We start from the raw sequence: 15777 nt of genomic DNA on the forward strand, positions 1-15777 counted from the left end.
TAAATCTGGTACGGAACAATTTCAGTAATTGTTATAAAAAATGTTTGCTAACTGTGTATTTTCAATAATTTGGGTGTAATTTATGTTGTTTTATGTGTAACATACTGAACATGACGATGGATGGATTAGTTCGGCAGTAAAGAATTGAGAGAAGTTAATGGATGTTTTTCTTTGTCATGAAACTGGGTGCCCATTTGGATTCTCTGTAATGACTCCAGCTGCCCTTTAATGAAGCGCAAGCTACAAGTTTTTTTCAGAGCCACGTTTCAAGCTCACAGGAGTTGTGTTTGATGCTAAACATACCTTTTTGGTGAGGTATTCCTTTAACTAGATATTTGAAAAAAAGCCCAGCATGACAGATTGGGCTGTAGTCGACCATAAATGGTTAGTTTTCTGCCAAATTGATTGCTATAATAGAAAACAGGGAGCAGACTGATATTAATAAATATTGTCAACAGGAAAAGGTTTTGCCTGCCTAACTCCAATATACCCCAAAGCCAGTGAGACTTCATGTTTCCCACGTGATCACGTGATAAAAAACACTATTCACACGTCCTGGGATTATACAAAGAAGGCCAATTTATGTGGTGTTAAAAATCTCCCAATTTGAGTAAATATTTTGCAGCTAAATCAAATTCTTTCAAGATATTCAACCTTTGTTTCTTTATAATGCATGTCAATCTTGACTTTTTTTTTCTTCAAAGGGGCTTGTACAAAGGCAATAAAGTAGTCCATATGAGATATGAGTTTACAGATAATGACAATCCCTCCTCGGCATAGTGGAGGTTGGTTTAATGGCGTTTTGCTGGTTACACCTACAGTCTATAAGTGACACTCGTTGTCTTTTTATTCTTCACATTTCATTTTGTTTGTGCGCCCTCTGGCGTTTCCGAGACTATTGCAACAAACGGCGCGTTGAGTATTAACGCCTCCGTTCATGCTCCGAGCTCGCGTGCCGTCTGCGGAGGTTCGCAAAGCCACGACTATAAACAAAAAAACTTAATTGACATACGATTTTGTCGACTAATTGATTAGTTGCTTTGATCGACAGATCTGTCAAACTCACAAAGAATCACATTAGAAAGCACCACTTTAAATCTTGTGTTTACCAGAGATGTGCTTATAAGTGTCCATTCAGCATTTAAAAAAAGCATACAAAATTGCCTAATCAATAAATCCTAGTGGATTTAGACCAAAAGGACAAATTAGTCAACCAATCAACAAAGAGCAGGCAGCCCTAAATGCAGCAGATCGAATGTGTAGTCCTCGCTGTGTTCAGTCGAATCTTAGCTTCAACACAATACATTCTAAAGCGCCTTTGCTTTTGAAGCTCTCCGTGTGACAGGAGAGACTAATCTGTACGCCCTGCACTGCAAAAAAAAAAAATACCTCTCAAGGGCCAATCTCATTATTCACGCAGTCACATAGAGCTTGAAGGAAAGAGCGCAGGTGTGAATGTCTTGGCTTCCTCCTGATAACGCTCTCCACGACTTTGTAACACTAATCCAACATCTGAGGAGAGCTAATTGTCGGGCGCTCACTCGCTAATGGTGTCACTTTCTAAGCGGGGCTTGTGACATTTAAGCATTGTGCCTTTTAGTGTGTTTAGCGCATATATTACAGATTATGTCTATTTTATGTTTTGCCATAGGGATTAATATTCCTATAATGAAGTTAATAATGAAGCATATCAGTGTCTTTTCTACTTAAATAAAGCATATCGCAAAAATGAGACGATCATTTTGAATTCTTCGCAACTATTTATGGCACAAACGGAAAACGATGCATTTTTTTGGAAGATTTTCTCAATAATGTGAGCAGTCACACAGCCTTGAATGAATGTCGCTTATTGTCACAGTTACTCATTGAGAGAGGAAAAGAAAAAAAAGAAACACTCACATCTCAAAAGACTGTCCTTCTCTCACACAGCTGCTGAAAGGACATTAGTAACAGCAAATAGAGCTCATGAAGAACGCCGTTTCTTCTTAGTTTTTTAACATCCTGTTTCATCTCAGTTAGACTTTGAGCTTTGGGGTATAGATTTACAAATCCTAATCATACAGTACGTAAGTCTTTCACACCATGGGCAGCTTGTGAGACTGTAACAGCACACCAGAAGGTCAGAGTTATCCGGTTACAAAACCCTCTCGACTGCTGAAGGCACCAATTTTTCTTCAGAAATGATTTAAGGTCAATTTCGATATCTCCATGTCTACTTTTGTGGGCGTCAAACCAGACTTTAAAAAGCTATGATTCATGACCTGTTACCCTATTCAACTGTGTGTGTCTGTGTGTGTGTGTGTGTGTGTGTGTGTGTGTGTGTGTGTGTGTGTGTTGTGTGTGTGTGTGTGTGTGTGTGTGTGTGTGTGTGTGTGTGTGTGTGTGTGTGTTATATTTAGCCCTGACGGTGGATACTTACCTCGCAGAGTGTGAACTTTCCAGGCACAGCTGTGGAGTTTGGTGTCAGTAATTTGTTCGTGTGTGTGTGTGTGTGTGTGTGTGTGTGTGTGTGTGTGTGTGCTGGTGTGTGCCCATGGCTGGTGTCGCCCTGCGTATACACATCGGTGTGCGTCAGTGAGTTTTCTTGCCTTTGGGTCGTGTTTCGCCCCAGCGCACATGGTCGCTATAGAAAAGCGTTCTGTAAGCGCCTTGATTCTCTCGCCACAACAGTCCAGACCCTGAGAGGAAGCATTAAAAAACGGAGCCCGTTTAAGTTTTCTCTTCATCTGCTTCTGAAACAGTAATGAAATACTCTGTGAGGTCTGCTGGGTTTTCGTGTCACCACATAGACATTTACGCCAGCGTCTGCTCATCTTTGTCTCAGGTCAGCTGGTCCCACAACTTTCACCTTTTGACCCTGACCTTGTTGGTTGTTCTGTAACTGCCTCAGTGTGGAGGCAGACCAGTGGCACCAGTCAGTTTTTGGCTGTAAACAGGGGTAGTAAGACTGGGGAAGATTGAACGTTAACAGGTCAAAACAGAGCCTAAAATAGGCGCAAAAATTTTCATCTATAAAACCAAACTTGCTGAATGCACACACCTGTAGGGAAAACTCTGACCCGTGCTTCAGCATGTTTATGGAGACAGGGGACACGGATGACGAGGCGTTGAATTGAAACCAAATTGTAGAAATAAAATGTGAGAGGTATCAGTATACATATTTAATTTCACTTCATGTCACACGTTACTTTTGGATCCACTTTATCATAAAAAATTTCAACTAGCATTATTTGTGCTTGTTCTAGTGAGCCATGATTATTCCATTGTAAAATATATTAGACAACTCAAACCTCAAATCATTCTCTCCACCGGACAACCGACACTCAACGGATGTAGAAATCTAAGATTACATCAAAAAGCATTAAAGAATTGCAGAGAACAGAGCGTCAATAGTTTTTCAATTATATCTTCTGATTCTGTGCTTATATCACCAAGCCACTATTTTCTTTGCCGGTATAATTTTTGTGCTATACTGACAAAGAAATGATTACGATATTTCCAAGACTTTGGGATACCACTGATTGTACACGAAAGTAATCATTCTGATTGCCGTGATTCCCCGTAATAAAAACATTGATCAGCAGGTTCATTTACATGCATAATCATTCACAAGGTGCTTTACATGGTTGAATGTTGGCGTGTAGAGGGCGGGACACGAGTCGGATCCACTAGATTTGGGATTTATAAAAGGAATTTACGCAGGCTCACACAATGTTGTATAAATCAGAATATTTTTTGGCGTATGTACAAAACCTCATTTGTACTAAAAGGTGTGGATTCTACGCATTGTTTTATAAATGAGAATGGAATTGTTCGCTGTTCTTGAAGGTAGATCTTGATATTTTCGTGTTGAGGCTATTGAAATGTGACTTTTATGTCAAAATACGTCCAGATATTCAGTGTTTTACGGTCACATTTCATGTGGAGCCACACAGCAGCAATGGCGATATTTGCCTTTGCCTTTATGCAAGTGTTTCTACATCGCGACAGGCTTATCAAGGTGAACCAGCTATTCACTAATGCTGGGATTGTGTTTAAGAGCCCGTTTTAGCTCTCTCTCTCTCTCTCTCTCTCTCTCTCTCTCTCTCTCTCTCTCTCTCTCTCTCTCTCTCTCTCTCTCTCTCAAACGCCACATGTGTGCATGTTATTTAGAATTTGCTGACTGTGTTCGGAGAACCTTGTGGGAGCTTATTAAGCAGATACATCCTGGCACCATTGTCTTTTAATGTAGTTAGCTGCAGTTAACGCGAGCAAGTGACATCAGGCCTCATCAGCGTTGGGCCTGGAAAAATGCCAGATGTGCAGAAAAAGCTGCCTTAGTTACAGTCATTAAGTTGAGCTGCAGCCCTCAACCACTCTCTTAGTCATTCGTTAAGAAATTGCAGGTGTGCAAGATGATGTGTGATGCATTTAGAGAAGCACAGATATATTATTTCAACTAATAGCAATGAATCAAAGTTTAGTAAATGTTTTTTCTTTTCTTCCTGTGTTTTTTTTTTTACAGGGGAGCCTTTTCAGTGGTGCGCAGATGTGTGAAGCTGTGTACAGGACAGGAGAATGCCGCCAAAATAATCAACACCAAAAAGTTATCTGCGAGAGGTAAGCACACCCATATTCCAGGATTTTTCATCACATTTTCAAAACACAACATATACTGTGTGCTGTGTACCGAGTGTTTTGGTAAAGTTGGGTTTCAAACAAAAAGAGCATCAGCGAATTTCACCACTATTTCACTCACTTAAAGTGAGAAGTACAACCATACGAGGATGACTCATTTGTTCATAGTTTCTCCGTCCCAGCGGTCACCTCCCCACCTACAGTGTAGACAGTTATATAAGTGATATCTAACAGCAATTATCCTCTCAGATGGTGATGCGTAGGACAGCCTGTATGCAAAAAGGAAGGACAATGGAACAGTTACAGAAGCCTGTGATGAAAAAGTAGAAACGTAGCTGGTGTTATACTACTTAACTGGTTTAAATTCTGTCTACAATTTCAAATGGGCTCCCAGGGGAGAAATGGGTGACACAGAGTCAAAATCCTTGTCCACCTTGAATCCATTAGCTTGGCCTAATTGGACTTATTTAGGTGTAAGTAGCTCTCCACTAGAGTGCCAAACGTGGACAAGCCTGTGCGGGCCAAGGAAAAACATAAAAAAAATGACTAACAAACGCGGTGTTCACTATCATGGGCAGAGAATAATTAAATCAACAGTTATAAAAATGTGTCAAGAGCTTTTTATAGGAAACATCATGTTCATTCACTTTACATAAAGCTAAAATGAATACATAATTATGTTAAATCATGTGTCTGTTTATGAGTCTTGAAAAAAATCTAAAATTTAAATTGAACGGTATGTTAACGGAGGTTTTCCTCCGACAGTAAGGAACAGTTGAAGACTTTATTTGCCCCGTCATTAATTGAAAATGTAAATTTGTCTTTTTTGCAGAGCAGAACATGAAATAAACATGTTATTAAAAAATTGCTTGGACTTGTGACTGACGTTGTTTCACGATGTCAAACAGTTCATGTCACGCATCTTACTTTATTTTATTGAACTTAGTTCACAGAAGAGCTCTTCAAGTTAAACATCAGCCAAATTAAAAACCTTTCTTTAGGAGTCATGTGTTATTGAATGGCGCTAACTGTTATTCCAATATGGCTATTTTAAGTAACGTATTTTTAAGGAGTCTACCAAGTCTTTTGTTTTCTGCAGTGTGGGATGGTTGACGTTTACACAGAGCCGACGTGTTATGTGTGTATTTTAAGGCAAGACTGCAGGGCTATCCGTATAATAGTGGAAACAAATTTGGACAATTTATGTGGCTCAAAATATTTGTTCTCTTGAGTACCACAGAAGCATCCTGTGGCAAAGGTTAATCTCTGTTGCTTTTCCTGGCGCTCTAACATTTAAATAATCATTTTATGGAGAGGGGGATTTTGTAAAAGCACTTAAGGCTCTTAGCTTTTAAGTTCTTTGATAGTGATTGAGTGTGAATTTGGTGATAGGAAGTTAAGCTCCATCCACTTTTAAACTCATTTAAAATAAATAAATGAAGCTAAATGCTTCACAGTTAATATAATGTTTTACTACATAATCATATAATAATGTTTTTCTGAATGAAAAAAGGCTGAAACGCCGGGACCATGAAGAGCCATCGGGCACCAAACGGCTCGCTGTGGCTCTTCATGACACCACTTGCCCAGTGTAAATCTCCTGCTGCCCCTCCAGCCTCGTAACTGGAGCCCCCAAAGCACCGCACTGACCCTTGACTGCTGCCTTCACACACACACACACACACACACACACACACACACGAACATGCACTCACAAATGTGTGGCCACCGCTTGTGTGGTGGAACAGGCATTTTAACAGGCATGAGCAGAGGGCATCAAACTAGAATGTCTTTTCGTAATCAGGTCTGCATCATTTGTCAGTTTACCTTTTTTGTGGCGGTTATACTTTCTTGTTAAATAGCGTTTGCTGTATGCGGACACTTTATGAAATACTGCTTTGTTTGTTGTGATGATATGATATGAAGTTTCGAAGGATCAACCATGCTGGAGACCAAACGCGTGAGCAAAGTTGTTTGAAAGTAAATTCGGTGATGTCTTAATGCATTTTGATATTGTATTTCAACATAATATTACCAGCAACAGCCAATATAAAAATATATTATAATAAACATATTTTTTCTTACTGTCACTCCTTAAAATGACGTGCAGTGAACATACAAATGAGTTTTCTGTTTTCAGCCATAATAAAGTTTCTAGAGGATACTGACCTCACCGGTATTTTTCAGCTATTTCAGCTTTCTTACTTAGCCATGACCAAAAATGCAATCTTCACTTTAAGCGTGTATAAATGGCATATTTTATAATAATAGTGTCTGAAATGTAAATGTGAAAGGGGTCACTCATTTTTTATCTTTATCAGGTGTTGGTGGAGACCAAAAATAGAGCTAAAAGGAAGTGAATTTTGGATTCACATTTGCCAGTTAAGCAGAAACACAACTCCAAATGATTGCTCAAGTTGCTCCGTAACTGCTGGATGTGTATATAAGCAACAGTTTGCTAACAAGTTTACAAATTTTAACATAAAGGGATAAAATGTCAATTTTGTGTCATTGCTGATTGTTCCATTAGTTAACCTGTTAAGGCTTAAGGTTCTTTATATTTCGGCCCCTTTAACGTTATCTTTTTAGTGTAAGAATGTATATCCGTCCACAAAAACAAGACAGTGAGAGCTTTTATTAAAATTTTACATAACATCAAAAATAAGCAAGATAACAAACAACCATTGGTTAAAAAATAAATAAAAAACGACATTATTTGATTGCGGTGTCCCATCGTCCTTGGCATCAGTTATGTCACTCTTGTCATATTTTGCCTATAATGTCAGTGCGGCGAGCTGCTTTTAATGAGATTAAACCCATCCCAGATTATCCCGCCGTTATTAGAAAGAGGCCAACAGTTAATCCTAGCAATTGGCTTTGACGAGAACTAAAGCAACACAGATAAACTCACCTCTACATTGTGCTATCATTGGGCCTATAGGTTTCACTCCCTGCCCTCCTCTCTAACGGATGAGCCATGTTCTGTGAAACAGCGGAGCACCGTTGGAGCCGCCGCGTACTACTTCTTACTCCAGATCCTATTCATAGCTCCATGACCTATCTGACATGGGAGCCAGGTTTTACGGCCGTCATGATGACTTGCTGCTCTACTTTTGAAGTGGGATTTGGTTTAGGGCGTAGTTGTTGTTGTTGTTGTTGTTGTTGTGCTATTTCGCAGGCAAGCAGGTAAGGTTTGAGAGCTTAGAGCAATAGGGTTGCAGCAATCCAAGAGGAGCGTTTGTTTTTTGCTTCAGACTGGCAGATGGAGGTGGAGGCCGAGGGGGAGGGAGGGGTCATGCGAGAGAGAAGGCACCCCAGGCACTTGGCAGCTGAGGGCCATGCGCCTGTACGCCTACATGCCTTTAGCACGGGACTCTCATCTGACTCTCTCTTTCTCTCTGACACACACACACACACACACACACACACACACACACACACACACACACACACACACACACACACACACACACACACACACACACACACTCAAACAGATATTCAGACATAGCGGAGGAGCTGAGACTGTGATGCACTCGGTCAACTGCACAGTGAACTCTATCAATAATCTTTCACTGCTACAACAAGAAAATATTTTTTTGTGTTGTATTGCTCATAATTTAACTTACCAACACACACAGCGAGGCTTCTCCTTTGTGTGTGACATCTTCCAATCACCCAAACTGACCTCCATTCATCCGCAAAAAAAAAAGGTTAATGCCAACCCAACACATATCAAAATGAAATGTAGGACAGGTCTGTTGGGCAAGGCTTCTAGACAATCACAGAGTTTGTTGGCAGTGATCTCTGGACAGGGGTTGCCAGAGGTTGCTGTAAGGCCTTTTTTCATTTATCAAGATGATGGAGGGTAGTTGTGCTTGTGTGTGTGTGTATACAGTGTGTGTGTGTGTATGTGTGTGTGCTGTATGAGATTCACCTGCAATGCAGTAGCAGTAATCTGACCTGGTTTTTGGGCAGCCAGCTTTGTGTCAGTGTCAAATAAACCAGGACAGATGTAGTCACTCTGTCAAATGCATATTAAACTTTTTAATATCAGGATAAGCCTTATTATGAATTCAAATTACATAGTTGCAATTCCGCTTAGCCTTTGAGTAAATCCTGATTTGTTTTTTTATCCGCACTTTTTTTTTTTACTGCTGACACACAGTCTGCTTGTATGGTACAAAAGTTGCTTTTATGACCTGAAGATTTTTACCGACGTCTTCAGCACATTTTAGGTGTAAATTGGACAATGACTCTCAAATACATCTTTTTGTTTGTTTGCTTATTTGCCTACTGAATCAAATTTACAAAAAACAACAACTAAAACTCTGCATTATGACGGTGTGTCTCTCTGTCATTACTGTGACATTCAAAGGAAATACAGTGCTGCAGGAATGAGTCCTAAAACCCGGGATTAAGTCAGCATTTATGCACTTCTGGTTCGCTTATCTCGTATTCAATGTTTTTTTTTAAATGGGATTTTGCTATACGATTTCAAATAAGTCAGTAAATACCGCTTTGTGAATGTTGAAGTGTTTTCGAAGTAGTTTGCTTAAAGCCTTACGTTAGCTTTTTACGCTTTAAGAAGCATAAAAGTGGTATTCATCTCTAAAGATTATCTTGCTGAGCAAAACTTGTTAGTATCATTAACCTGTGCTTGCCACAGATCTTATTTTCTGCAGTACTTCAAAATCCAGTTGAAATATCTCATTAGCTTTTTGTTGAGGAAACCATTGAAATGCTAACTTCTAGTGGTGTATCGGACCTTACTTGATACATGATATGTACGGATCACGCTTCACGGTTCGACTTGCATGTGAAACGGTGATTAAATACACAGTTTAACCATCCCAGTGTGAAAATAAAGTTTTGCTGTTGAATGTAATCGTCTATTATTCTGTTAAAATATGCAATCAGGAGATCAGGATTAATGCTTTCTAGGTGCCGACCCCTGATAATGTTACATTTTACACAACAAATTTGTGTTGAAACCAGAAGGACAACATAACAAAGAAAAACAGCTAAAACATTCTCTATCAGTCAATATGAATCATTAACAATCGGCATTGGTATCGGCAGCAAAAACATCATTATTTAGCTTTCTTTTTTCTTTTGTGCTGATCCGATCTGTGACTCAAAACCTTGATACGATACCAGTTTTCTGTTCCCCCCCTACTAACTCTTTGGTTATTCTACAAAAATACGTCATCCCTTCTGCACTCTATAGAAGGCGACCTCCTGACCTCCCTGACCGCAATGCGGTTCATTCTCAACATTTCCCAACTGGCAAGAGTCCTTCTAATGTTGCGAGTCAAATGTTCTGAACAATGGTTATAACGGTCTCTGTGACTTCTTTCTTTTTACATCCCCTCCCCTCTGGAGACTTAAATCCTCACCGGTGATGATTAACCCAGATTTACTCCTCTCCTCTCTGCTCCCCAACACATAGACTCCTGCAGACTTCACTAACTGCTGTCCTTGGGTTATCTCACGTAGTGAACACTCAGAGCTTATGTTCTTCTCTTCAACTTATCTCCTCTTTCTTGTCCTATTATCTCCCCTTCCTCTCTCTTTTCCCCTCAGGATCAGTCCTCATCTTTCCTTCCTCTCCCTGCCATCTCCTCTCATCTTTTGCAGCATCAGAAGCATAGAATTGCAGGGTTTCCGCCAGAAATTTTATTAAACACGGCAGCAAAGTGTCTATTTTTTTCCCACTAAGAATAGCTGGTCAACTTTAAAGGTCGATCCACTTTAAGTGAGCCTGGGCCAATGTTGTCATTAACTTTGGAGTTAACCACCTTCACTTTGAATCAGCAGGTGGCAAGAGAGACGGGAAACCCTTTGCATGAGTTTTGGAGAGTTGTGGCATTATTCACAGACTAAACAGACTAAAATATACACACACTGCGCTGTAGCTTTCACATCTATATAGGGTTGAGAATTCTTATTTTTATAGTTTCTTCATAAATTGTTGAGTGGAAAAAAAGTTAAAATCGTTTTGTCTCAAAGACGGTGTAAAATTCTAAATCATATCCTTTTACTTTGTTATTTTCATCTGTAGTGGTTATTTGCATAAAACCACACAATTCAAATTACAATCAAGTCATTCATCAATTCAATTTTTTTCTCTCGGCATGAACAGAATCCAAAGACCAAGTAGCTGATCAGCTGCCTATCTGTATTCAGAACTTCAGCTGTGGGAACATCAAATACGACTATGATACCTCAGACTACGTTGACCGTTCCTCTGTTGCAGGTTTATCTCCCATTGATTCAGCCGGCCAGTTAGAGCCGGTATGAAGGAACTGAAGCAGCAACCTTCCTCATTACAACGGAGGTTCGGTTTATCTCATTTTAAGTCAACCTCCAGCTGTAAATCCCAAGACATATTCTCAATGACCCATCCGGATCTCCATTTAAAAAGATTTTAAGCTTAAGCGAGGCTGGAAAGAAGCAGAGTTAATTGCATGGATTATACTCTGTAGTTTCCATGCTTAATAATGACAGAATATTGCTGTGTCATCATTATGGAAACCGTATGATTTTTAATATTGACATTGCTTTAAACAGTCGGTATTTTCATAAGAAAGTAAAGGATGAATAATAAAACATTTAATAGTTTGTACCATTACATCCAGCAATATCATTTCCACCGAAGCTTTCAGTCACGCAGACGTGCAGATCACAAAAGCTCAGTCTGGCCATCTGGTAGACGAAGCGAAGATGAACCCAGTGCGTTTACTCAGAGCCAATTCTGTTCTTGCAGAGTAATGTCAGCAGATGCCACCGACAGAACGGAATGCCACGCTTGTGCTTAGGACATGTTTTCCACCATTCGACATTGTAGTGTGATGGATTACATATCTGGGAGTGTTCAACACAAGCCAACCGTTGGGATTAAGCCAGTCAGGGATAGTTCAGCTGAAGGGAAAGCTTATGCAGGGACTCCAGACTAAGCGGTACTAGGCTGGAGGCACTGGTGCTTCCAACACTTTCCCAGTTGTTCGGACCAGTTCATGATTTGGTTGCACCGTTTTTTCTTCTTCTTACAGCACGGTATTTATCAGAGTTGGAACGTAACCAAGGAAAATTACTTAAGTACTGCACTTAAGTTCAATTTCGCTGCTACTTCCTACTTCACTGCATTTCAGAGGAAAATATTGTACTTTTTCAATTAACTGCATTCATTTATAAGTAAATTAAATACGATGCATTATTATAAAGTAAATTAAACCTTCCAACAGTATAACAAATTAATGGAATTAGCTCTTTGGCAGCTAGGTAAAAAATTAAAACGCATCAATAATAATAATTTTGTTTTATAATATAAATAACGTAACTTTAAAGAGCCCATTTGGCTGCGCAATGAGTACTTTTACTTCTATACTTGAAGTCCATTTTCTTGATAACATACTTTTAATACTTTTACTTAGGTAAGATTTTGAATGCATGACATTTACTTGCAGCAGCTAAATGAATCGCGTTCACGCATATATATAAAAAATATATATACAGTATATATATATGTATGTATGTATGTGTATATATATATATATATATATCATATATATATATATATATATATATTCCCCAATGATTTATATCGTATTCACTGTATTTCTGAACATACTGATATACTGCGAAGAGTTACATCTACTTTTTACATTTTATTCCATTAACAGTGTCTGAAATTCACTTTTTAATACAGAATTAAACACATATTAAAAAAAAAAGTCCAGTGTGTCCATAGCCTCATCCTCTGCCTCCTCATCTTTCTTTTCTAAAATAATCAGCTATAGACCGCTTCATTTTTGCAGCACGATAACAGCAAAACGATCAAATTGAACACTAAATCGATAGAGGGAAGAAGAAAAACAAAACAAAAAGCAGGCAGTGGCTGGCGAAACAACAACAGCAGCAATCAGCAATGTCTTATTCTTTCAACAGAACGACAGTGTCCAGGCTTCATGCATAATGATTACCCCAGCATTATTATTTTTTTCCTCCTTCCTTCCTTCCTCCTCCTCTGTCCCCCCTTCAACACTCCCCCATTCCTTTCTCCGCCTCACTCCTCTCATCTTCTAAGACTTTAATCACTGGGCTTACACTTCACTGTCACTCCTCAATGCCAGCGCCAATGTGTGCGCTCGTGACTTATTGGTGTGCCTGTATGTACTGTGTTTGTGTGTGTGTGTGTGTGTGTGTGTGTGTGTGTGTGTGTGTGTGTGTGTGTGTGTGTGTGTGTGTGTGTGTGTGTGTGTGTGTGTGTGTGTGTGTGTGTGTGTGTGTGTGTGTGTGCAGTATGTGTGCATTTGTGTGTTTTTCAAGCACATTCATTTTGTACATGTGTGTGGGCGAACACATGCATTTCCACGTATATGCTCTTTGCTGTGCTCTGCATGCCTGCACATACAGGGTGGTCCAACCGCTTTTGTTTGTGTGTGTGTGTGTGTGTGTGTGTGTGTGTGTGTGTGTGTGTGTGTGTGTGTGTGTGTGTGTGTGTGTGTGTGTGTGTGTGTGTGTGTGTGTGTGTGTGTGTGTGTGTTGTGTGTGTTTGTATGTCAGGCTAGGATTGCTTCTTGCTTGATAACCGAGGAATCATTGCTGACTAGCATCATTAAGCTGTTATATAAGCGAGCACACATGTAAATGCATAATCTTAACCTGTATTCTGAATCACAGGGAATGATATTATCATTATGTTACATTCATAACCTGATATATTTCCTGGATAATGGAGCAGAATGGAACAGAAAAAATAAATAAAAAAGATATCAGTTAGTTACTTTGTTTTTTTGGGGGATTGAAAATGTTAAATAATCTGCTGTAATTTTATTTTATGCCTAGTGGTTAATGAAGCGTCAACAGTTTATCGTTTCCAGGAAGAAAATCAAATACAAAGTGTTTTTAGCATTGCTGGTCAAATATCTTTTTGGTACAGTATGATAGAAATGGCTTGACAGGTGAAAGTTTTTTCAGTAAACAAATTTTGAGATTTTTTGTACTTTACCTGAAGGAACCCTGTGGATCTGACCTCTAGTAGCACTGTGGAGCAGTCTTATTTTGTGAATGGTTCAACGTTCTGATTATCACACGGAGGCACACGATTCACCTTACCTAGAGGTACAAAAGCAGGGGAGAAGAAGACCGCTAGCATGTAAACACGGATGTAAACAATGCCGGTTTCAAAATGTTGATGTCAAAATGTCAAAGAAAATTCATCTTTGCAAATGTTTTATGAGACAGAAAATGCCTCCGAAGTGTTTGTTTGACCTTAAGGACACGCACAATCTCTTTTGGTCACCGTAAACATAACTTTTGTGTGTTTGTTTTCAAGAAAGCAAAGCAATCCAATGACAACTTTGGACTTTGTCAAGCACAAATTCACATTTCTATCATGAATCTAACAAATCTTTCTTTCATGTCTAATTGTTTGGTTTGAGTGGATTTTACAATATTTTCTTAACCCCACACAAGTATAAATTGTCTTGTCTTGATAAAACTGAGGACAAACATTTTGACTCGGTCACTAACCCGGTCACCATCTATTTTTTTTCACAGTAATAGATTTGAATTTTCTCCGTCTTTTTGTCTCCGTGTCCCTTCAGATCACCAGAAGCTGGAGAGAGAAGCTCGGATCTGTCGCCTGTTGAAACACTCAAACATCGGTGAAGACATGTCTTTCTATCTTTTCTCCTCTTTTCACCAACATCTGTCTCGTCAAATTAATCAAAATGAGACCTCTACTCCATCTATTATTTGTTTATTACAAAATATATCATATTTCTACTACGTTTTTCTAAGTGGGATCGATTAGAAAAAAAAGTAAATACATTTATAACATCTCAATACAAAAGACAACCCTTCTTTTACTGATTAGCAGAAACAAAGTGTAGTTGTAGCAATAAACACAGTGATTTATTTTAATTTATATATATTAAGAAAACATTTACAAAAGGTTTTGTAGTTCAACGGATATTATTTTCATTATTTTTTTTATCTATAAAAGTTCATAGATTTCTTTTTGATCTAACAAATCAACTCTTAGGTGTACATTTTATACGTGTCTAATATCTTTTGAATCTATTTCTCTTGTGTTGTTCTTTCACATAAGTAAGATTTATAAATGATTCCATTGCACATGCATGAGGTGGTGCCTGGTATATTCTCTATATATCTTGTAAAGGGTCTTCGGATGAAAACAAAAGCTGAGAACCTCTTCTGTAATACACAAGTGTAACATAATACGCATCTATTTCTGTTTATTTAATAGACCCCTTTATTGCCAAAACCCCCTGCAATACTGTGAATATATATATATGACGTAAGACTTTATTATTATGACTCCCTGTGGATTCGACCACACACACAATCTCACCCTCTTCCTATTTTTAATCTCCTAGTTAAAATGCAGCAATGTTGCTCTGCATTTTTCATAAAATTGTCGGCGTGGTGCATTAAAAAAAAAAAAATTCTTGGTTCCACAATAATAAAACAAAATAAAAAATAATTAATCTGTCAATCTGTTTCTGTTTCTCTTTCAGTTCGTCTTCATGACAGTATATCAGAGGAGGGCTTCCACTACCTCCTGTTTGACTTGTAAGTCATCCTCATCTCCCCTCTCTCCTCCCTCCTCTCCCCTCCCCCTCCATCTCTCCCTCTCTCCTATCATCTCTCTCCCTATCATCTCTCCTCCCTCCCTATCATCTCTCCTCTCCTCTCCCCTCCTATCATCTCCTCTCCCTCTCCTCTCCTCCTCCTCATCTCCTCTCCTCCCCCCTATCTCCTCTCCTCTCCTCTCCCTCCTCTCCTCCTCCTCTCCTCCCTCCTCCCCTCTCCTCCCCCTCCTCTCTCCTCTCCTCTCCCCTCCTCTCCTCTCCCCTCCTATCATCTCCTCTCTCCTCTCCTCTCCTCTCCACTCATCTTCTGCCCCCTTTTCTCTCCCCCCTCCCCCCCCCTCCACCCCCTGATTCCCCATCCTTGCCTATATATACAATATATACAATTACATAACTCTCTCTCCTATATCCCCCACCACCATCCTCACCACCACCACCACCCACGCCATCAACATCCATCTCTTGGCAATTCCCTCTAGTTTCCATGGTAACAGTGTGGGAAGGGGGAGGATAGGGGGAAGGCAGGGATGCTTTAGGA

General features: G+C 39.4%; 1 protein-coding gene across 6 annotated transcripts in view; it reads left to right on the forward strand.

Moving 5' to 3' along the window:
• Nucleotides 1-15777, forward strand: part of LOC129101314 (calcium/calmodulin-dependent protein kinase type II subunit beta-like) — a 70013-nt gene that overhangs the window by 2333 nt on the left and 51903 nt on the right. For all 6 annotated transcript variants that reach the window (XM_054611079.1, XM_054611078.1, XM_054611080.1 and 3 more), the window contains exons 2-4: nucleotides 4505-4599; nucleotides 14229-14288; nucleotides 15165-15219. In XM_054611079.1, coding sequence (XP_054467054.1) covers nucleotides 4505-4599; nucleotides 14229-14288; nucleotides 15165-15219 — 210 coding nt within the window. The remainder of the gene's footprint in view (nucleotides 1-4504; nucleotides 4600-14228; nucleotides 14289-15164; nucleotides 15220-15777) is intronic.

The sequence above is a fragment of the Anoplopoma fimbria genome, chromosome 13, assembly GCF_027596085.1.
Source record: "Anoplopoma fimbria isolate UVic2021 breed Golden Eagle Sablefish chromosome 13, Afim_UVic_2022, whole genome shotgun sequence".
NCBI lineage: Eukaryota > Metazoa > Chordata > Actinopteri > Perciformes > Anoplopomatidae > Anoplopoma > Anoplopoma fimbria.